Here is a 23660-nt window from a genome sequence, read left to right on the forward strand (position 1 = left end):
ACCGAATCCGAGAAAAAAAAAGACATTGGCTATGTTGTTGGTGAGAAAATAAATGGCGGAATTATGAAATATCTGTCAGAAGTGTAATTCCTCCCAGCTTTGTGGTTTCAGAGTCTCGTGGCAGGGTCCTTCACTTCAGAGAAGATGAATCAACAGTGAATCACCGAAGAGGAGGAGGAGAGAGAGAGAGAGAGAGAGAGGGAGGAGAAGAGGCCGGGGGACAGAACTTTCTCTCAGGCATGTGTATAAAATCACTTCAGTCAGTTTCATCGACACTCACCTGGATATCAGAGCACGCGCCCGCGCGCGTTCACCCGACAGCTGGCAATCACTTCACGCGCTCACTTTCTGCTCTAGAGACTTTATTTAGGCTACTGTATTTATTTACTTTTTTTTTTTTTTTACATTCACACGACAGGTAGCTATTTTATGTATTTCCCTTTATATAGCGCTCCAGGCACGCGCAGACTAATCCAGGTTTGAAGAAAGATCTGGGAGACTTTACTAAATCACCGGGCAGCGCACGAACTCAACAGGGTTCATTTTATTTCATCAAAAGCTCCTTCAAAACCTCAAGAAAAATAAACGGATCAGAACGGAAATAGAGGATTTGTTCCAATTAAAATGCGTCGCTGGAAAGGTAAGTGATGAGCGACTTTGGCTTTTCATTGTTAGTTTTGGTATTGATTGATAATTATTATTGTTATTATTGTTAGATAATTATGAAATATAATTATTTAAATATAGGATAATTGTTTGTTACTTTCGGAGGTTTAGCCTACAGTCCACAATGTGTGTGTGTGTGTGTGTGTGTGTGTGTGTGTGTGCATTCATAGCCTATGTTTGCTAAATTTGTTTGCAAGGTCGCCAGAAGGAGAAAATAGAGTGAATGCATCTTTAGTTTTCTTGCGCATGTGATACTCTTTTCTGTTCTAAAAAGAATTTCAAAAGCTCTCAAAGATTGATTCCCTGAAAGTCTGCTTTTGAGAGGCCTAAGCACAGCAAAATAAGTGAATTTCGTTTAAGCAAGTTAACGAAACGTCTTCAGCTCGGAAATAGCTTTGCTTTTCGTGTAAAATAATCGATTAAATTGATGCTCTAAAGGTCAGTTATTTTTATTTGCATAGTCTCTGTTAAATCAGTGAAACTGGAAGATGACGTGTAATAGGAATTTTCAGATTAAAATTAGACTTTAAACAAGAGTACTGTAACATGAGTAGCCTTAAGAAATTTGAGTTTATCCAGTTTGTTGTGAATTTCACAAAACATATTACATGATAAAGAAAGTGAAATGGAATTATAAATATTACATGTGTATACACTGTAAAAAATTTTTTTTTAAAAATGTTATTTTTTTAAGTAAAATCAACTTGGATGTTTAAGTCATTTCAACCTAAATTACATTAAACTGACTTGAAGATGAGATGCTTAAAAACGTAAAAGTTATTTACAACTTATAAAAAAGTTGAAAATTGCTATATTATTTCGATGAGTTTCGATGCGTTTCGAAAGCATATCGATTATATAATTTTTACAGTGTTAAGAGATTGTTTTGTTCTAATAATAAGTCAATTATTATATATATTTTAAAGTATAGCCTACGTATTTTTAATAAACGAAAGTTGTTTTTTTCACACTACAATGACTTTTTATGACAAAGCATTGGGAAGTATTTCCAAAAACATCAGTATCAAACTCAAAAACATGCTGGTATCTCAATAGAGGTGATGTTATTAACCCAAACTCTCACACAAACCTGTTGATTTCTAAAGATTTAAAGCATTTAAGAGCTTTTAAAATGGAAGACTTCTTCAAATGTCCTCACACGCTCATTTTTGTCATGTTTCACCACATTTCCATTATTCTGTTCCCCATGCATAGCCAAACCTGAGCACTTCACGCACATACTAAGACTAGTCAGCTTCTCTTCTTGTTCTCAAGTGCATGTGGTTCATAGGGCAAGCTCGCTCCATGTCTTGTTAACCGACACTGATATGAGAAAGTACATGATTCATGTTAGTCAGGGTCTAAACACACAAACCCACACACATACACACCACCTGTCTTCAGGGAGCCTGTGAAAAGGAGGAAGAGTGTGTGACGAAATGATGCGATTTACGCCTGAACAAAGCAGCAGAGCAGTCTGTCACGCTCACACACACACATTCTCTTTTTCCGTGTTACAGTTCATTTTGTCCCACATGCACGCTTGCCCCAAATGCATATACACATGCATCTATCACACACAGCCCAAACTGCCAAATACACTCAAACTCACACAGATGGTTTCAGAAAAAAAACAAGCCCCAAAACATTAACATGTCACAGCGCCCCATGCATTTGCATTTTAATCCACGCAAAGATGCGGACAAGACAGTTGGTTTTTGGGGAGGAGAGAGAGAGCGTGTATAAGCGAGGTAGAGGGATGAAGAGCTTCAGGAAGTACAGGGCTTAAGGAGAAAGAGAGAGATGGAGTGATGGAGGAAAGGAAAGAGGGTTAACACAGCCCAGATTCCCTCTAAAAGAAAAAGGAGAGAGCGAGCACAGGGGAATGATATAAAATGAGTTGGTCACGGTTTGAACAGTTACACATGCTGTTTACATTTTTCCCAAATTAACATGGCCCCTCGCTTCACCAAGCCCCTTTCTCTCTCCCACTTCTTTCTTTCTTTCTTTCTGTCTTTCTTTCTTTCCATTTCTTTCTTTCCATCTCTTTCGTGCCATATTTGATCTTCTAGATTGGACGTGCAGATAGTTGCTCTTCATTTTGTTATATTTATTTTCAAGAGCGGGTCGTTTTGGGCGTCGTTAAATGAGAAACTTTAGTCAGAGAGATGGGAAAATGGTGAGGGGGGAGGGAAGAGATAATTAAAAAAAGCAAGAGAGAAAAAAGGAAAGTTAATTACAAAGTGCACCCGAATTGGACCGGAAAAAAATGCAACAAAAAAAAAGCATGAGAAAAAAGATCAGAGATGTGAGGAACGTGAGGGTTTTTGTTAACGCAGGTTTTATTGTCCATTCCTGCTTTGTTCTGAAGGTCCTTGGCAAAGCAGACAACGATTGAGGCCAACTTCCATCAATTTAAATTTCAAACTTGAGGAGTGTATGTCCCCTTGTAGAGATCACGGAGAGCAAGTGTGTGAACGAGCGAGTGAAACCTGGTTTGATGTATCTAGAAACAATTGACGTCCATCATGTATGTAACGGATGCATTTATATTCTAACATCCTTCTGAGTGCCCTGCATGTTAGTTTATATGTGTGTGTGTGTGTGTGTGTGTCTAGTCAGTGAAGGAATGCACGTTTGATTGAGTGCAGACTGCATATAAATCTCTACTTTAACTGTACACAGACACACAACATGACCCTGACCCCTTTCACAAACACACACACTCGCTCATGAATATGAAAGACTAGCCTCTTTGTGCACTGAACTGACCAGCCCATCATATGGGCAATATAACTTTATATGAATTGATAGAAGGGAACATGTTTTATGATATTGCACCATAATACTGAATTCTTGGTATTGTTGACTGGAGCCTCTAAGACTCGTCTGTTTAGTGTTAACACAGAGGCAACAAATCAGTCAGAAGATGGAAGGCGAGAGGCTACGTGTGCATGTGTGTGAGACAGAGAGAAAGACAGCGCAACTGACTGATATACCGATTTGACATCATATCATTGCTGCCAGCTGTAGGCTCTATGCAAAGACACACACGCACAGAGAGAGAGAGAGAGAGAGTCTGTCCTAATGAAAGCTGTGGTTATTCAATAAAGTCGCGGGAGATTTGTTTCTGGGGTTATGTAAATATGCCAGTGCTCTGTTTTAGAGCTGTTGTGCTTACATACAAATATGCAATAAGAGAGGACAACATTCTTCATGTGATTCTCGATTATATCTACTATGCCATGAGAAAAACAGCAGTTCACAAATCAACAGAGAGTTTAATTGTTTGCTAAGAAAGATTTCTAGTATTATTGCTCAAATGTATGTGGATAGGAATTAAACGCTGTGATGTCAAATAATGAAGAAGATTTGTGATGTAGCTTTTCTAAGCAATCAGATTTACGATTTCTGCCCGGCGACAATCATCGAATGACTTTTGTACAGGCAAATCCCACTCATGTTTTCTTTAGAATCATGGATATCATAATAATGATGTTATTAGTACTTTATATGGGGCCTTTACTTTCCCAGGAAAGAGAAAAAAACAAGATCTCTTCAATATGGAGATCTTCTCCAACTTTTTTTCCAGAGAAAAAGACACTTGTAATCGCATATGTTTTTTAGAGTTTCAGAAGAGACCTCAAAAGTGTCTCGAAGCCAAGATAGCAAAGTCTGCTTTCAAAATTTTGAAATCTTAATATTAACTCAAATATTTTGTATCAAATTGTAATGTCAGGCATTACTTTAAAGCTTTGAGATTTTAAACTCTTAAAAATATAAACGTTCCAAAAGATGATGTCATTGGTTCACAAAGAACCATATTTAAAAGAATGTTTTAATAACCCAAAGAACTTTTTTCCACTATAAAAAACCTTTTGTGTGATGGAAAGTTCTCCATGGAACCAACAAAGCCATAAAGAACCGTTATTTATATATTCTACACTAACATTTGTCTATCACTATTACTCCTCGGAAATATAAAACATTTGAGTCAATGTTAATGCTTTAAAAACATCATAGAGAATTCCACTTAGTCTCCTGTGCTCTGAAAGAGAAACCTTGGAGCAATAAAATGTTCCTCACGGTGCTCTTATCCAGTTATTTGTTGGAACAAAAGACAATTATAATAAGAATAAGATGTCAGTCAGTGTTATAATACTTTAATGCGTGATGTAAGTGGATCTCTTTTCTTATTTGTTACTATAACACACAGAAACATGAATCAATATCTGATGTTTTCAATAAGCCGATTATGTTGGATCAGGGTTTTTGGATCTTGGACATGCACTGCTGAACTCTTCCACTCCCGACTATTTTCCTGAAAGACTTTGACGATTATCGTGACCTTGGGTTGAGGAAAAGGTGTGTCAGGAGTGTGCGTGTGTGTGCGTTTCAGGTAGCGTTTTAGATGAGCGTTTCATGAGAATTCTTCCAATGAGTAAATTCGAGTAGAAAGAATGGGAGAGAAAAAAAAAGAGAGGAACGGAGTTGAAAAGAAAAACTGGCAGGGCTAATCGAGGTTAATAAGCTGTTGTTATTTTGGCCGGGGGCAAAAAAGAGATAAACCACTTTAAAGAAGGGGAGGAAACATAGGCGTGTGTGTGAGAAGCTAAAAAAACTTGACAGGAGGAATATGAGGGGAAGGAGAGAGAAACAATGTGTGACAGCGAGACAAACGTGTGATTGTGATGAAGAGAGCTGGGAGAAGAAAGGATTGAGAAAAAATGGGTATGATGGGGGTTCAAGAAGAGGAGTCGAACAGAGATAAAAAGGAGAAGAAAAGGGGAGGAGGTGCACATATTTCACACCTGTTGAAAACACAATGCCTCAAACAAGTAATTACACATCTCTGCCATGTTCCTCTGAATGCTTAACACAAAAAAGAAAAAGAACAGAGACACTGGGTGAGATGTGTTTGGGCCGGGTGACTCCCTGAGGCTCACACACACACATAATAGGAGCACTGTGTGACCATTTTCGAAGTCCGAGGTTCATTCTCATTTGCTCCCATTTTCCCAGCGTGATTTCTGAGGACACTGGTCTAAAAGGGTCTCTGGATGGGCACATTTACACACACTTACGCACAACACCGAATGTAACAAATGCACTGGTCTGTGTACAGGCATGTATATACACATAATCCAAAACAGAAACCTACAAACACACTCCAAAACAAAAACAAAAATGTCCCAGAGTAGAGGACCACACACACTCACACCCCTGAGCAAACACACACACACACACACACACACACACACACACACACACACACACACACACACACACACACACACACACACACACACACACACATACACACACACACACACACACACACACACACACACACACACACACACACACACACACACACAAAAGTAATTTGCTATTTGTGAAATTATAAAACTATAGATAAATGGTTGAAAATTACTAAATTTATTGACATGTTCTGTTTGACAAACATTATAGAATATTTAAAGGCATTGCAAAAAATAGCTCAGAAAGGTTTGCTCTGCAAGCATATAATACTCTTTTAGATTTATTTTTTTAATCCCGTGTCATGCGAGAAATTTTGGTCAAACAATGGTCCAACATGTCCGTCTAGCAGGTGTTTACATCGAAGAAGTAGCGCAGTGAAATGAAAAAACGTTAAGACCTGTCCATTGGACGGTTCTTTGAGGAACTGAAAATGGTTCTTCTATGCGACATTGCTGCAAAAAAACTAACAAAAAAAACCTTTTGGAATCTTTAGTGTTATTTAATTGCAACTTGCTTTGAAGTTTTGTAATTTATGTGTTGACTTAAGGAAAATGTTAAGGATTGTGTTCAAATATAAGTTTGGGGCCATACTGAAAAAAGTAATCAGTTGACTTAACTTAAAAAAAGTTGAGAAACTTCATGCCTAATTAAAAAAATTAAGTTACGTGAACATGACAATTTCACATAACTTTTTCAGTTACGCATTAAGCTTATTTACTTAATCATTTTAAGGTAATGGGTTTCCGCACTTTTTTAAAGTTAAGTAAGTAAGCTTAATGTGTAACAGAAAAAGTTATGTGAAATGGTCATGTTCACGTAACTTAATTTTTTTAATTATGCATGAAGTTTCTCCACTTTTTTTAAGTCAAACTAAATAATCAATAAATCTCATTAATGATGAAACAGAAACAGATATTCCGTATTGTGACGTACATCTGACTGAAATGAATTATCCAAAAAAAATAAAAAAATTTAGGGAGGGGGCTCACCATAAGATTGGGTTATGACTAGGGTTGTAACGGTATACCGGTATGGCGGTTTATCGCGATATTGACTTGTACGATTATCATATCGTGAACATTTGCTTATCCACGGTTTTGGAAAAAAAATTAAAGCAGATCTCAAATGCGCATATGCAACTTATTTCCACTTGACTACTCCACCTATACATGTGCACTGGAGAAAATGTCTGAGACTGAGGCTGCGAATTCTTCGAGAAAAAAAGTTAAAATCTGCAGTGTGGGAATATTTTGGGTATCCGAAAAACGAACGTGGGTTTTTCCTTGAAGATTGATATCCAGTTGTGGCCAGAAATATGGACGAAGAGTGGCTGCAAAATGAGGAAATATGTCAAATATGTTCTCCCATATTCGCGAACACCTTCCCTCCCTGCAGATAAAGTTCCATTTATAACTTAAGTCCATATTATTTACGTGTTGCTGAGGGAATTTACAATATAACGCAGATGTCACGTAAAATGCGCGATTTGATAGATGGATGAATAAATCTAAAATATAGCTGTGCAATAAATAAAATCGCTATATGAGTGTGTCTATTAAACAGCGCAAAAAACAGTAAATCTATATTCTGCTTGTTCAGCGTGTCTGTGTGAATGAGCAGCACCGTTTCACCTAGTATATACTCAAGTATGTGGGACGCTCATGGTGTTTAAAGCGTCTGCCGTCTCACTCACTATATAAGGACGTGAACACATGAACATATCCAGAGCTGCTCTGAGAGAACTAAATGAGCATTTCATAATTTTGTTGAAAATAATCATTGTCAAATACACTCTGACTGAAACTCATAGGAGTTTAGTACAACCTGTCAAAATAAAAATTATCTTAAATAATAATTAATAAATTAAGAATTTTATTAATTCAATTGATCAAACATGTTTGTTCAAATGGGAGATCTGCAGCTTTATTTTTTCTTTCTTATTTTTTCAAAGGTAGATTAAAAAAGTTTGTTTTAATAAACCATATGATCAACCAAAAAACCCTATCAGTTTTCATTAATTTAAGGTTCATTGCAGCTGATAATAATAATCATTGTTTAATACCGTAAACCGTGAAACCGTGATATTTTCTGAGACTATTATCATACCGTGAAAATCTCATACCGTTACAACCCTAGTTATGACATTTTGATTAAAAAGTACAAGGTCAAAAAAGAAAGAAAGAAAATAACTTATTTAATTATGCAATAAGATCAATAAGATATTAAGATCGATAACATGCTGAATTTAATGAATTAAAATATTGCAGTGGGACATTTTAGCAGTAAAGATATACGAAAACATATCGGTATAATATATATTGTATGTAAAATTTATATCAGTCTTTTATGGCCCTCTTCAGTATGAACATAAATCCCTTTAATAATCCTGTGCAGAACTTCTCTCTCTCTACAAACAAACCGTACCAGAGGCCAGTAGCAGAAGCAGTGCCAGACATATCCGCATGAAATTGTAATCTCTGTAATCAAAGTATAACATAAAACTAACTGTTTAATTCTGAATACCTCAAAAGAATTACAGTTAAAACCACTATATTACAAAAATGACACACCATAATCTCTGTGAACTCTTATAAACCAAACATTTATTCAGAGCTGATTACAGACAGATTTTCTCTGCTTCGTGTTATTCCTCAAACAAAATCACAGTCTTCATTTGTGTTATATGAGAAATAACAAACTTATTACACTGTAAAAAATTATATGATCATTACATTATGACAACATGTGTTTTCACTCATCAAAATGATTTAAGCAATTTTCAACTTTTTTATGTTATACAAGATTCAACTAATCTTTTAATTCAGTTTAACATAATTTATTTTCAAATGCCTTAACACTAGAACAGCCATGACGGTCATTGTGACCATTTTGAATTTTATATCAGCAATAACCTTGTTGAAAAAATAGATAAAATCCTGCTGGTACCTGACTTTTCCTAAAAGTGTCTGTATTTTCATTTAAAATGTTTTTCATATAAATTACACATAAGGCAAAAAAACCAGTGAACATATTTACCTATTTCGGCCACAGACGGTCATATTGGCCGCACTGAATTTTACGGTATTCCTTTGTTACATTTCCCGCGGTTGACCTTTGTCTCTCTCACTGTCAATAGAATATCCAAATAAGATACTTTTAGTTGTTATTATCTTGTTCTGAGTTATGTTGAATGGATATGAAAATATAGCCTATCTGTTGTGAATATGCGATAATTACGGTAGGGTACTAATGATATTATTATTTATAAATGTATAATAATTTTTTTTTAAATGTACAGTTTGGTGTTATTTTGTTTTTAAAAGATATCCTAATACAATAAATGCATTAATCTCTCAATTGGGTATTTATCATTAAAGATATAGTGTTTGGAATCTAGCGGTCAAAATGCCCGCTTGTGGCGGTTCTAGTAGTCATGGAATTCTGGCAGTTCTAGTAGTCATGGAATTCTGGCAGTTCTAGTAGTCGTGGAATTCTGGCAGTTCTAGTAGTCATGGAATTCTGGCACTTCTAGTTGATTGTACTTAAAAATTTTATGCAGCAACGTTTTTACAGTGTAAAGCATTTTTACTAAATGAAATGGCAAATGGAACCAAACAAGATAATTGGACATATTGTCAATTGTGCATTTTCTTGGGACTTCAATCCCTGATTTTACTGCTTTGTATTCCAGTTGCTGAGGTTGCTGTGCTGCTGTTTTTGGTGGGGTGTGTTCAGGCGCTGGACCGCACACTCATGCTGTCCAATGAGAGGAGCTCGATAGAGAGAACATACGAGCTGACCAAATACCTGGACCACCAGCTGAAGGAGATCAGAGACACCTACGTGAGTCACAATCTGTTTGTGTGTGTGTGTGTGTGTGTGTGTGTGTGTGTGTGTGTGTGTGTGTGTGTGTGTGTGTGTGTGTGGCGATGAATGACGTTTTTGTTTATAGATGTTTTCCTGTGGATGCTCTCTCCCTCACTCTCTTTTTTATCACTTTTTCCTCTTCCTGACTGTATTTTGATACATGCTCTAGTTTTATAATTAGCTGTTTCTAGTATCACTTAACTGACCTGATGGTGTATAAAGACCCTTTTAAATGATTTGATAGTAGTTTTGTTAACTGTGTTTATGTGTTTACTTGCTAGTGAAACATATATTGAAACAGGAAGTTGGGGTGGGACACACCAGAGCATGTCCTTTTCATATTACCTAGTCAATATCCTTTAGTTAACTTAAAATCAGCAGGAAATATGTATATTCAATGTATATAAATATGTATATATCTAAATGTATATTATAAATCTTAATTCGAATAATTCATCCGTGCATATGTTTAATTTTCTTCCTGTGAAAACGACAGACTTCTCCCTGGTGAACTATGCAGGAGTTCTCATATCATTTAGTCGGTTAAACCCGTCCCTGCGTGCTCACGTTCATCTGCCTCCACTTTTGAGTGCAACACCCAATGCATGGAACCAAGTAACCAAGTACATATAGAACCAAGTTTTCTTTTTCAATATTGTATTTCACTCGAATGTACGTCACAATACAGAATAAAAGATTTGTCACTACTTCCATTTCTTCGCAACTTTAAAGGGATTGTTCATCCAAATGAATATTCTGTCATTACTAACTCACACTCATGTTGTTCCAAAACTTTTCTTTCTTCTGTGGAACATAAAAGAACATATTTGAAGAATGTTGGTAACCAGACAGTTTTTGGTTACCATTGACCACAAAATAAAGAAAGTTGAAGAGGTTTGAAACAACATGAGGTTAAATGATGAAGGAATATAAATTTTTGGCCAACAAACATGCCAACTAAACAAAAACAAACAACCAGCATACCGCGACTTGCTACTTTCTAGTCAGAAGCAGATGGTACTTAATATTTAAAGGGATAGTTCACCCAAAAATGAAAAAAATGTCATCATTTACACACCTTCAGGTTGTTTCAAACCTGTATACATTTTTTTTTTATTTGACACAGAGTAAGATATTTTGAAGAATGTGAGAAACTTAACAGGTCTGAGGCACCATTGACTTCCATAGTATTTTTTTTCCTACTATGGAAGTCAATGGTGCCCTAAAGCGGCCTAGTAACAAACTTCAAGATATCTTCCTTTGTGTTCAGCAGAACAAAGAAACTCATACAGGTTTGGAACAACCTGCGGGGGAGTAAATGATGAAAGAATCTTCTAATACACACTCTTAAAAATATAGGTTCCAAAATGGAATTTTCATAGCAGAGCAACAGAAGAATATTTCCGGTTCCCTAAAGAACCTTTTAGTGATCAGTTCCTAAAATAATAATATTTCAATAATCTAAAGAACATGTCCACGATAAATAACATGTTCTGCAATGGAAAGTGTTAAATGTTCCTCATGGAACCATCAATGCCAATAAGTACCTTTATTTTAAGGACTGCACTTGCATGCAATTTTCATTTCATGGGGTCTTGAATTGCCTAAAAGGACATCTAAAACCTGACAGAATCAGTGTAATTGTTGTCTAATATCTTTCCTCATCTCTGGTCCTCAGCTGTCGTATCTTGGGCCTCCATTCAGTGATCCCGGCTTCTCTCCTCCACGTCCCAACAGCTCCTCTCTGTCCGTGCCCAGTGCAGCTACACGCGTGGACTTGTGGCGCGGGCTGGAGAACGGTGCCCGTCTTGCACAGAACCAGCGGGCGTACAGCATTCTCCTGTGTGCCGTGAGGGAGCTGGCGCGCTCCACTCTGTGCCCGTACCTCCAGAGCTCACTCCTGCACTTCTGCTCCGGCCTCAGCGGGTTACTCGGCTCAATATCCGGCCTGATGAACGCCCTGGGCTACACCAACCTGCCACCCTCCACAGGATACGCCACGCCCGCTCAAGGATACGCCCCACCCCTGTCGTCACAGTTTCAGGGCGTGAGCGAGAACAGCCCCGCCCCGCTACAGAGTTATGTGCCTCGAAGCAAAGGCGCTCACACCGCCTCCACTGTGAGAGAGGGAACGACTCGGGCGGATCTCAAGAGGGACAGAGAGAGGGAGAGTAGGAGGAGAGGGAGGAGGAAAGAAGGAGCGAGTTGGGTCGCCAAAGAGGAGGGAGAGAAGGAGGAAGGAATGGAGAGATGGGGGAAAAGGAGAAGACTGCTGAGCATGGAAGAGGAGAAAGTGATCAAACTGAACAACATGAACTACACAACTTTAAAAATTGGAGATGGATACCGAAAGCAGCCCCTACTCTTTTCCTCGCCATCCCTCCATCCTCGTCGATCTATCCGCTCCCTGCCGTCTCGTCACGCTGGACTCTCTCCTCTCTCGCTCCTCTATCAGTACGGAGGGCCAGCCACTGAGGTTCACGCTTTGCTGGCGCCCCCTGTGCTGTCATCACATCCCACTCCTAATGACTTTTCCCGTAAAGTTGAGGGATTTTGGGTACTGCGGGAGCTGCAGAGCTGGCTGTGGAGATCCGCCAAAGACTTCACCAGACTGAAGAAACGGCTACGCGCTTGAGAGAGAACAAAGGCTCGGGTCTAAAACCTATTGAGCTGCCTCGCTGCCTTCTAACAACTTCACATTAGCGTCTATTGTCAATAGTGCAGCGATGTATGAAGGACAGCTCACACAGAAGTCACTTTCAGACCTAGCAGTTCTCTGCAAATTCACATGACCAACTAGAACCTGTTGCTAAATCTTTCGCATTTATGCAAAATTCCCAATCGCATGGATTCCTATTGAAATGACTGGATTTCACCCTCAAAAATATTCAAAAAAACAGTAAATGTGGCATACAGCATCTTAACATGGATGATTGAAGCCTTATAAATGAATGATCTGGAACACTCCACATGGAAGATCCAACTGATTCCAACAGAGTTTGATGACAGCTTGTTGCTAAGCTAACAACATGACACTCCAATCAGAATAAAAAGCACAAAATGCATACATTTTGGGTAAAATAGTCAGGGAGGCAGTTCTGTGAACTTTTGATACTTTTCGACATTGAATGAAACATACACACAGTATGTTTTAATTGAGATTTCTAATGCTTCAGCCACCATGTTTAATTATTTTTTTCACTAGGTGCTTCACAATGCATTCCGGGATTGTCTTATTTGCTAAGGATAGATGCAATGCTGCCTCATTTTGGTCAAAACCAAATGTCGTCCATGTCAGGAGCTTGGATATGATGCCTTAAAATTCTGCCTGTGGTAGCAGCTCACTAGGTTTTGGAACAGAGCAGAAGTGTGTGTGAAACAGATTGATTCATGCTCTATGGATGGAGATCTAAGGACTTCAGATGGTCACGCTTTGCACTAAATCACCAAACAGAAAAGAGCCGCCAGTACGTCACAGACAAAGGGAAGAGAGCGCTCATTGAGAGAGCGAGACATGATTCAGCAGAAGGAAAGTGAATCATGTTTGGAGTCATGCAGTAGTGAAAGGGTCAATGGGTAAAGTGGAGGAAATGTGGCATAACTAAAGAGACAATGGAGATTTTTTGCTGCCTCACAAACTGAGTCAGTAACGCCTCATTGACACTGACTCGTCTTTTTCCAGACACACACACAAATACACACCTACACATTTGGAAACAAATGCACAAATTTGATGCTCAGATGGTGTGTGTACGAACAGCAAAGTGACAATGAAAGTATATTATTCAAAAAGGTTTTTAACATTTTCGGGGATGGTACCATGGTAATAACTGTTTTCTAGAATTGTACAATGAGAATAGCATGGTGATTTTTGTAGACATGTGCAGTACTATGTAAATACCATGGTATGTGAATGTGGTAATAATTCAGTTCCATGGTATATATCAAAGTACCACAGCATTACTATGTTTTTTTGACATGATACCATGATAATAATGTTTTCTGGAAGCATACAATGGTAATACCATGGTATTTTTTGTAGGAAAATGTGAAGTATGGGTAAATACTATGGTATGTGAAATATGGTGATCATTCAGTACCACAGTATCCCCATTTTTAAAAAAGATAACAGTATTCTTGAAGTTTCATTGGGGTATCAGGGAAATACCAGACTATATAATAATATATGGCATTTATATGATACTGCAGTGATACAAAAAAGCAAAACAAGTACCATAATGTGACATATTTTTGTGGAGAACGTGGTATTCTTGGTGTACCATTTAAATGTCATGGTGTGGGAATTTTAGTACCGTATATCAAAGTACATAGTACATAGTTTCATGGCAATCAGTCAGTACCATTGTATGTTTTTTGATAAGGCATACTATGGAACTCTTTGAAATAGGATTTAATATAAATACCACTGTATATAGATATGACAGTCATACAGTCCCATAATATACTATAGTATGACCATTTTTTTTACCATGTTACCACCGCAGAGCTTTATATATATATATATATATATATATATATATATATATATATATATATATATAGATAAGGGATTCTACAAACATGACAATGAGTTCTAATGCAAATGAGAGGGTGTATAAATGAGAGTGTTTGTGTACAGTCTGTACATTGATTTCTGTATGTGTGTAAATGTCTGTTATATTTATTTAATTCTATTTATTTCTCTGGGGTATGACATTATGATGTCATGTTTGAGAGTACAAAAGACCTTTACTGACTACACTTTGGGTGTGTGTGTGTACTGTTACCCCTTGAGGAAAAACCAGAGGGACTGGAAGGATAGCGAGTTTTATTCGTCTTGTCTGAGCAAAATTTATGACCACTCCGTTCTTTCATGTAATCCCACATCCTCTCATCCCTCTCTTCCCCTTTATCTCTCTCTCACGCCTCTCCTCTTCCCTAGCGCTCACCTACTGACACACACACACACACACACACACACACACACACACACACACACACACACACACACACACACACACACACACACACACACACGTTTACTTCACTATCTAAATGGGAACACTGCATAGACTTCTATTATTTTTATGTTAGAAAGGCCCCACTTCATATTAAGTGACTATGTAGTAAGATTTAAATTAATAATTTGAAACAATGCACAAATTGTGTACATGCATGTTTTTGTATTTTAAAAATACATGCGTTAATTTCTTTTGGGTAACACTTTATTTTACAGTAACACATTACTTTGTGTACTTACTAACAGACAATGATGCATAATTACAAGTAACTAACACTAAACCCTAACCATAACTCTATAGTATGTAGTTAATTAATATTACTCAGTACTTATTTGAGTTAGTACAATGTAACAACTTCACCTTAAAATAAAGTGTAACCCATTGTTGACCTTCCATTACACCTTAACCCACCCTTAAACGTCCCCCATACCAACAATCTGTCCCTAAACTATCCCTATATATCCCACCTCAAAAGCAGCACAAGTGTTTTGAACACAATAAATATACCTAACAGTTAATATTTTTTAATGCACATCCCCCCCATTTTTACAAGGTTGTCCCCATGGGAGGTATTTTATCAGGTTTAGCTCATTTCTGAGAACAAATTTGTCCCCAAAACATGTACACACACATACTGTACATAGGCCTACACAAGTTAAAAACAAACTGTCACATGTCATACTGACTGGCACAAACATCACAGTAGGCCTACAACATAATCAAATGAAGGAAAGTTCAGGTGCTTAATGTTTCTTTTCCTCAGGCTATGTTTGGGGTAAAATTAAAGGATCAATGATAATTTGTGTTTACCTTTGAGCAACACACCTGCATTGGAGTTATCACGGCACAACCACACCCACTCACACACACACACACACACACACACACACACACAGGGGTGTGACGTTCTTTTATGTGCAATTATCACAAATTACGGGAAAACATGAGTTTGGTGAGGGGGAACGATTTCTCTCTCTCACACACATGGCCGACGACTCAGCGAAATGCGTAATGCAGAGTCCAGTCGGCTTCGGCCCCTAAATGGATGACCACATATCGGCAACAAAGGCAGCATTGTGTGCGTGTGTGTCATCACGTGTCGCTTCACTGAATCAGCGAGAGAGACTGCATGTTTATGCATCTGCGCGAATGTAAAGTTTGTTTTACTTTAAAAGGCCCTTTACCGAAGCCTCTCATCTCGCGCCATCGCGTCTGCCTCTATCTTTCCGCCATATGTGCAGCAGGTCGAGAGTAAGTCTCCACTGCCAATCACGCATTAAATCACTCGTCTGTCATCAGGTCGTCAGCAGCTGCCTATTTAGTCCATCTTTATAGCTCCCTCCAATCTCATTCTGTCTTTTCCCCTTCTTCCGCTGCTCGTCGTCGGTTTTTCTTTCCCATCCTCGTCCAGCACCCCCCCCCCCCTCCCTCTCTCTCTCCGTGTCGAGCCCTGATCACCTGCAGCACATAAAAATTCCTCTTTTCTCTCTCCAGAGGATTGCGCCGCTGCCTAGGGAGTTTCTGCATTCCTGTTTCTCTCTCTTTCCGTCTGACTCTGCCTCCTCCTCGATCCTGCTGTTATTTCTCTTGCCGTGCTTTGTCTTTCCCTCTCTCACCTGTGGCCCAGCCCTTCCTGTTACCTCACGGCACCCACCACCTGCCGCGCCCCCGCCCGCGCCGCGCCGCGCCGCGCTTCTTTGGCTGCAGGGCTGGGCTGACTCTCCCAAACCGCTCGGTGCGGGGGAAACCTAGGGCACAGGTTGACTGATTTATTACCTAATCAATTGATCCTCCCAGATAAGAGTCGGTAACCACAAGTTCATTTATGTACGCGAATGTTGACTGAGCCCTCGAGGAAAAAAATGACTTTAATGTACCGTGGCATGTTTTAGTGTTATTCAACATGCTTTCAGAAAAGATTATGGATGATTGTTTTGGATTGCCTACAGAGAGTTTGGTGTACGTGTGTGAAATGTGGGTGAATGAGTCAAGTGTGTATAAAGTTGCACATGTGAGCTGCTTATATCTACCGCCTACATAGTCAATATCTTAACTGAAATGACACCCTGATTTGAAATGCTCTACGTACAAAAATAGCGCTAATACCTGTCCTGGAGAATACATATCTCACCACTAAGTGGTTGATGGCACCACCAGAAGGTGCACAGTCCATTTTATGCACTCCAAAAAACAAAACAAAAAACATAATAAATTATAAAACATAATAAATTATATTCTGAAATATTAGCCATACAAAAGTTTGGGGTCAGCAATTTTAAAATGTTTTTAAAAGAAGTATAGTGCATGTTGTGTGCAAAAATATCTATTAACCATTTCATGGCTAACTAGATCTTGCTAACCAGTTATTATCCTCCCTGCATCTGAATATGCATCAATATTAGTAGGTGAAAAGTAATCACTAAAACCAGAGAGTTAAGTTAATTCATTTAAAGGGATAGTTCACCCAAAAATGAAAAATATGACAGTATTTAGCCTACTCACCCTCGAGTTGTTACACACCTGTATTTGTTTGTTCTGCTGAATACAAAAGAAGATTAGAAGATACAGCATTAAAATAATGTTGGTTACCAAACAGTTGATGGTCCCTATTGACTTCCACAGCCTATTCCCCCTGATCGGATAGCAAACTGTATTGTTAAAACTGTTCCATCACTTGGCCACATAAACATGTCTCCACAAAATCTATATAAATCCGATCTTCAATTTCCACACTACACTTTAAAAAAAGTTGCTCCCTTAAATGTTTTAAGTACAATCAACTCGGATATTTTAGTTATTTCAACTTAAATTACATTAAACTGACCTAAGAAATGAGTTGAATCTTGTCTAACATAAAAAGTTGAAATTTACATAACTTATTTTTATCAGTTAAAGCAATGTAAAACATATGTTGTCATAACTTATTTATCATATAATTGTTTTTTTTTTTTTTACAGTGTATATGCAAATTTTACGGAGTTCATGTCAACGAAAGCAAAAGATATGAGCTGCATTTTATTTATCATCAGCTAATTTCAAGATCAAAGACAGCAATTGAAGAGAGAGCGGCATCAGCTGGTAAGATAATTTAGTCAAGTCAAGTCAAGCCACCTTCATTTATATAGCGCTTTTAACAATATAGATTGTTTTAAAGCAGATTTACAGTGATAATAGGAAATTAAAGTAACAGAGATTGTTTTGGCTTTACAGCAGCTCTAGAATAAAGTTACTGTCTAGCTAAAGTAAGTTTTGATTGATTCACTTCCGTCGCAATGATCATTAGTTATTAACTTAGGGGGCGCTAACACGACACCGTCCTAACAGAAAACCCTTAATGCGCTCCGGCCTGCTCATCCGCACAAAACAGTGCGTCGAGTGCCTCAGTGCCATGAAATAGTTTCCAAGGTGCAAGCCTTGAAAAATGTATAATACAGAATTTTTAATCGCTTCCGTGTAGCCACGTGAACCGGCATTATCCCGACAACGTTTTATCTCTTTCATAGTCTCACTACTTATATGAAGAAGTTTACGCGTTGAGCTTTGGGATGCAATGCTGAACTTTAATTTTCATTTGTGGCAGTTTGTGCATTTGCGGCTTGCTAAAGAGATACTCAAAATGAACATGTGGCTTCAACAACCATTTACACTAGTTTCATCTGGAATGACTCAGACTACTTTCTGAAGTGATTAGAATGATCTGATTTAATCTGTCCCAAAAGTGTTTCAGAGGGTATTTACACCTGGTCTTTTCCCGATTGGATAGCTATCCGATCAGAGAAAACGCATGAAGTGACCTGGCGTAAACAGGCCCTTTGAAGAACACATGCAATGGTGCCTTTGATTTTAGCTAAATTTTATCTTAGAAGGCTGCATAATGTTGCTGCCTACCTTTTGAAATCTGTAGCACACCTGTTGCTTTAAAATGCTGTCTAGGTAGATAGTTCACTAGGTTTGGAACAAAGTATTGAGTGAATAAAAACTGATAGAATTAGTTCACTATAGCCAATGGTTTCGTTTAAAATGCATGTTGGCAGTTTCTCAGATGAAAAATAGGGTTAGCATGTGTTTGAGTGTGTGTGTGTGTGTGTGAGAGAGAGAGAGAGAAAGAGACGTAGGGATCGTAATAAGCTCTGCCAGGGAGGATGAACTCAACTGTAATGTGAAGGACACACAAAGTTTGATGAACACACAGACGTTTGTCTGTGAGCGTGTGAGTAAGTGAGTGAGTGAGAGGTAAATAAAAAGCTTTTAGTGTCAGAGATGGAAGGACAAAGATTACAGTCACAAAACCCCCCACACTGTCTTGCCAACATGGAGTACACTCACACGTATCCTATCTGATTTGTCTCCACACACACACACATGGCTGGGCCTATTTTTGGAGGCTTTTAAAAGTTCCAAGCATCTTCAACATAAACTAATGAACTGTAACAGTTCCTTAAAATCCAGATGAGCATGTAAAGTTCTTCCATTCCGTTCTGCTTCTCCTCTGTCTCTTTCATTTCGATCTGTTGTTTCTCCGTGAACCAAACACAAGCTGACAGGTGAAGAATGGCTTTCTCACGCTGCGAGCGTGAGCGAGAGATCTCGCGGAGGATTTTGAGAGCGCTGCGCACACCCTCGAGGGATTCCACTTTTACAGCAGTTAAATGAGGTTGGCTAAGTGCCACAATCAGAACATCTAAAAAACAGGAGCTCACTGAAAAATGTCTTTTTTTGCTTAAAGTTATCGTATGACATCAGAAGATTGGCATCATAGGCCTATTAAGATGCATTTTGGTTGATCGGATCACAAGTGGATGAAGCTAAATACTGAAACATTTTGAACTTTCGACCACTTCCAGAGGTAGTTGAATAAGCGAATGTGTTCAAACAGCCACAAAAGATTTACTCTCCTCCTACTGACCTACTGCCTAAACATTATGAGAAGCGCTCTAGCCAGACGGGATTTAAACTTTGTCGGCTAAAGACCCAAGTTTGGTTTGAAGACGAAAAACGTACCAAACACGATGTTCTCTCACCATTCCTGATTTCTAACACACACTCACAGCGTTCGGCTGGTCTTGTGACCGTCAGAGCAGAAACAAAAGCTGATGTTCTCCATATGTTTTTCCGTCGTGTCCGGTTGTGTTCATATGTATATTTGCGCAAGCTTATTTTGTCCATTTGATCAAAAGATTTGAAAAAGCCCTTACATTTACCCACCCATAGACCCTCCCCTTGAAGAAATCAGGACTGAAGTGGTTGAAAGAAGACAAAAGAGACGGATTAAAACACCTGGAGTAAACGAGTATGTGTCTCCCTCGTCTATAGTGATCCAATCGACCAAAACGCATCTTAACAGGTAAAAACAAGGCCAATGGCTCTTCAGTCTTTCCATTCTTTAGGTTCTTTAGATTTTTTAAAATGTTCTTCACACTATATAAAAAACTGTCAACTGAAAAAAATTTGTTCTGAAAAACGGACTTTTGGAACCTTTATTTTTTAAGAGTGTATTTTTACAGTACTTTATTATTGTGTGGAAAAGAGTAGCGTCAACAATCTTCAGAACATCTCATTTTGTTTTCCACGGAATAAGGAAGTTTCAGTGGGGAAATTCCACATTTTTTAATTAATCAAATCCTCAGTAAGATTTCATTTCACAATCATTTATTAAGTGCCTTTGTTATTTCTGAATAGATGAAACGCAGCATTCTCAGATGCAACCAAAGTTAGAATTTACAGAGAAACCAAACGCCAAACGCTTTCCATTGTATTTGACCACTGAATCCAGTGAAGTCTAAGGAGCATGTTTACGTTCCATTCATTGAGAACTGTCAAGGTGGAAACATGTTGAAAAGATGAAAAGTCAGTGGAGCCTCCTTTAAATGCTTGAGCAATACTGTTTAGAATCACACACCTGTTTTTGAAGCAAAGGGAACTACACATGCACATAAACGCACACCCATAAGTAAAGTTTGGGGAAGCGATCAGGGAGAAATTACAGACATGTGTGGACTCTGAAGGTAGAAGTCAGTTGTACGAACTCTTGACATGAAACCATGACCTTTGGAGATCTTTACGGAAGCAGACTTAAAGACAAGAGTTAAGCTACTGACTGACACAGAGTTTATATACATACCACTATGAACATATGTTAGAAAACTCAACTGTCAGCTTAACTAGACAAATTTACAAAAAAACATTTTTTTAGACAAAGAGTCTGTGTGATCAAGCAGACAAACAAATGGGCTTTTGGCCCTTTCAATGAATGTTTAAAACAAGACATACATTTTTAGTTAAAGGCTTAGTTCTCCCAAAAAATCAAAAAAAAAATCTGTCATTAATTACTCGCCCTCATGAGACTATCGCTCAACTTCGGAGCAAAAATTAAGATATTATTGATGACATCTGAGAGCTTTCTATACTCCGATAAACTGCAACATTATTACCACTTTCAATGCCCAGTAAAGTAGTTAAGACATCGATAAAATAGTCCATGTGAAGCGATGCAATGTGCTTACAATTTGCAATGATTTTTAGAGCTCTCAGGACGGATTTACCGGGAAATTGCGTTCCTCTGTCATTCGTTTGAGTGTGTGCACGTCATATAGGCCTAAGTAAAGAAAAGCAGGGCTGGCTACTATATGCGCTGGTAGGTTTCCCGTTCCTGTTATTTTAAAACAGTCAAACATAAGTTATAGCCTATCTCGCCATTACTGCCTAACATTTGAGACATTATTTAGCCTATTTTAAAACAATGATGTTTTCAATAAGTTAAAAAACAATCAGTGACATAAATGCTATTACCTGCTCTACATATTTTTTCGTATAGCCATCTTTCATTTGTTTTTTCTTTTTCAGTTGCAAGGGGGAGCTTTGGTGTTGTTGGTGACATTCGCACTGATAAAGGATCACTTGTAACAATGGACAGACCGATATACGCCTCAAACAACAGATTCATCCGCGCTGAAGACGCAGAGCCGAAGCACAACTCATCACAAATACCGAAACAAAGTTCCTCCGCAAGTAAATTGCAGTTTTTCACATCAACCGATAGAGGGATTTTTTACAATGCATTTAATATAAATTAATAAATTCGATTTATTTTGATTGCTAGAGAGGAGACAATATTACACTGTAAAAAAATCACATGATCAATAAGTTATGACAACATATGTTTTTACATTGCTTTAACTCATCCAAATAAGTTAAGCAATTTTCTATTTTTTTATAAGTAATACAAGATTCAACTCATTTTAAGCCAGTTTAATGTTATTTAAAGTTAAAATGACTTAAACATCAAAGTTGATTGCACTTAAAAATATATGGCAGCAACTTTTAGGGGGCACTTTATTTAATAGTTCTAATCTAACACAATTCTCTCTCCAAAAAATATGTTTTTTTGCCTTAATTCCTTTAATAAAAACTAATGTGACTACAATTTGTATCTTAGCTGTATCTTGCTATAAAAGTGCCTTTTATTGTCAAAATAATAGTTTACAGATTCTGCACCTAAAGTTTTTTAACATGTCAAACAACAGCACTAAAAATGATCACAATGCATGAATGACAATTCTACAAATCAAACTCGATTTCCCATGCGCTGCATATGAGAAAACTAATGTTTTTTGACAAAAGGAACAGTGATCTTGTCAAAGCTCATTGCTGATGGTCTAAATAAGCGTTTTTATGGCAGCAGCGCTGTAGCTGGATCTCAGAAGTGCTTTCTGTCATGAGCAATCACATAATCAGCAGAAAACACAGCAACGCTACAAATACAGCACAGTTTACAAGTCTACAGAAGTCCAGGGGTTTGTTCAGTTTGACGTTTACAGAGTCTGCAGAGAGGGAAATTGGTCTCCTTTGGCTCAATTTATCCCAGCAATGGAGGATGTGTGAACAATTTATGGGGGCTAACTGCATGAATGACAACACTATTGTTCTTTATCCTCCGAATGGGTGAAGGAGCGGATTTTAATAACACCATTTTAGACATTTAAGACACCTTTTGTTGTTTTACAGTTTAACCCTATCCACCGCTTTCCCCCCTCACATTCTCTTCTCTTCCACTGTCATCCATCATCCGTGTCGCTGGAGGTCACAAGCCATCGATCAGTCTCCCACCTTAAACATCACCTCTTGCTCTCGCTTGTGTCTCAAATCAATTGATTTGAAGCAAGTCTTAATCATAATGAGGGTTATGGTCACTAAAATAATGATCTGTTAAATGTATATGTTCATACTGGTTTTTTTTTTTCTTGAAGGAAACGCTGTAGTCGGATACATACACAAAAAACCCACCCCCAATTCTAAAAGAAAAAAAAATTGAGAAATAGTTGTATAAAGTAGTTGTAAAAATATTTGATAATAGTTGAGAAAACTCAAAATATCACGGCTACATAATGTCTGACTTTTCTTAATTTTTCGACTCAACACACAAATAAAAGGTTTAGCTTTCCAATGTAGATGAGAAACGTTTATGGTACTCTTCAATTGTTTTTTTTGTGTGTGTGAAAAACTATACATTTAATATTCTATGTCAGTTCCAAATTTCATGTTTAATTCAATATAATTTCTTTGTTATTATTTATGAAATTTACTTGCAATTTATGAGTGAAAATGTTCACTGAATTCATCATAATTATAATAATTATATAATGACAACATATGTTTTTACATTGCTTTAACTCATCAAAATAAGTTTTTTTTATAAGTTATACAAGATTCAACTAATTTTTTTCAAGTCAGTTTAATGTAATTTAAGTAGAAATTACTTAAACATTCAAGTTGATTGTACTTTAATCAAAAATCTAAAGCAGCAACTTTTTTTTACATTGTACGCCATTTTCAGTGTAATGTGAT

At 37.7% G+C, this 23660-nt stretch overlaps 1 protein-coding gene across 1 annotated transcript; it reads left to right on the top strand.

Annotated features, from left to right (window-relative positions):
- The first annotated feature begins 274 nt into the window (after window positions 1-274).
- clcf1 (cardiotrophin-like cytokine factor 1) lies at window positions 275-14145 on the top strand. Its single transcript, XM_077235832.1, has 3 exons — window positions 275-640; window positions 9620-9771; window positions 11474-14145. The coding sequence occupies exons 1-3, from the start codon at window positions 625-627 to the stop codon at window positions 12428-12430; spliced, it is 1125 nt and encodes a 374-aa protein (XP_077091947.1). The 5' UTR covers window positions 275-624; the 3' UTR covers window positions 12431-14145.
- Window positions 14146-23660: the final 9515 nt, after the last annotated feature.

This window comes from Siphateles boraxobius, unplaced genomic scaffold (assembly GCF_051911475.1).
Source record: "Siphateles boraxobius isolate OS27281-9 unplaced genomic scaffold, OSU_SipBor_1 2, whole genome shotgun sequence".
NCBI lineage: Eukaryota > Metazoa > Chordata > Actinopteri > Cypriniformes > Leuciscidae > Siphateles > Siphateles boraxobius.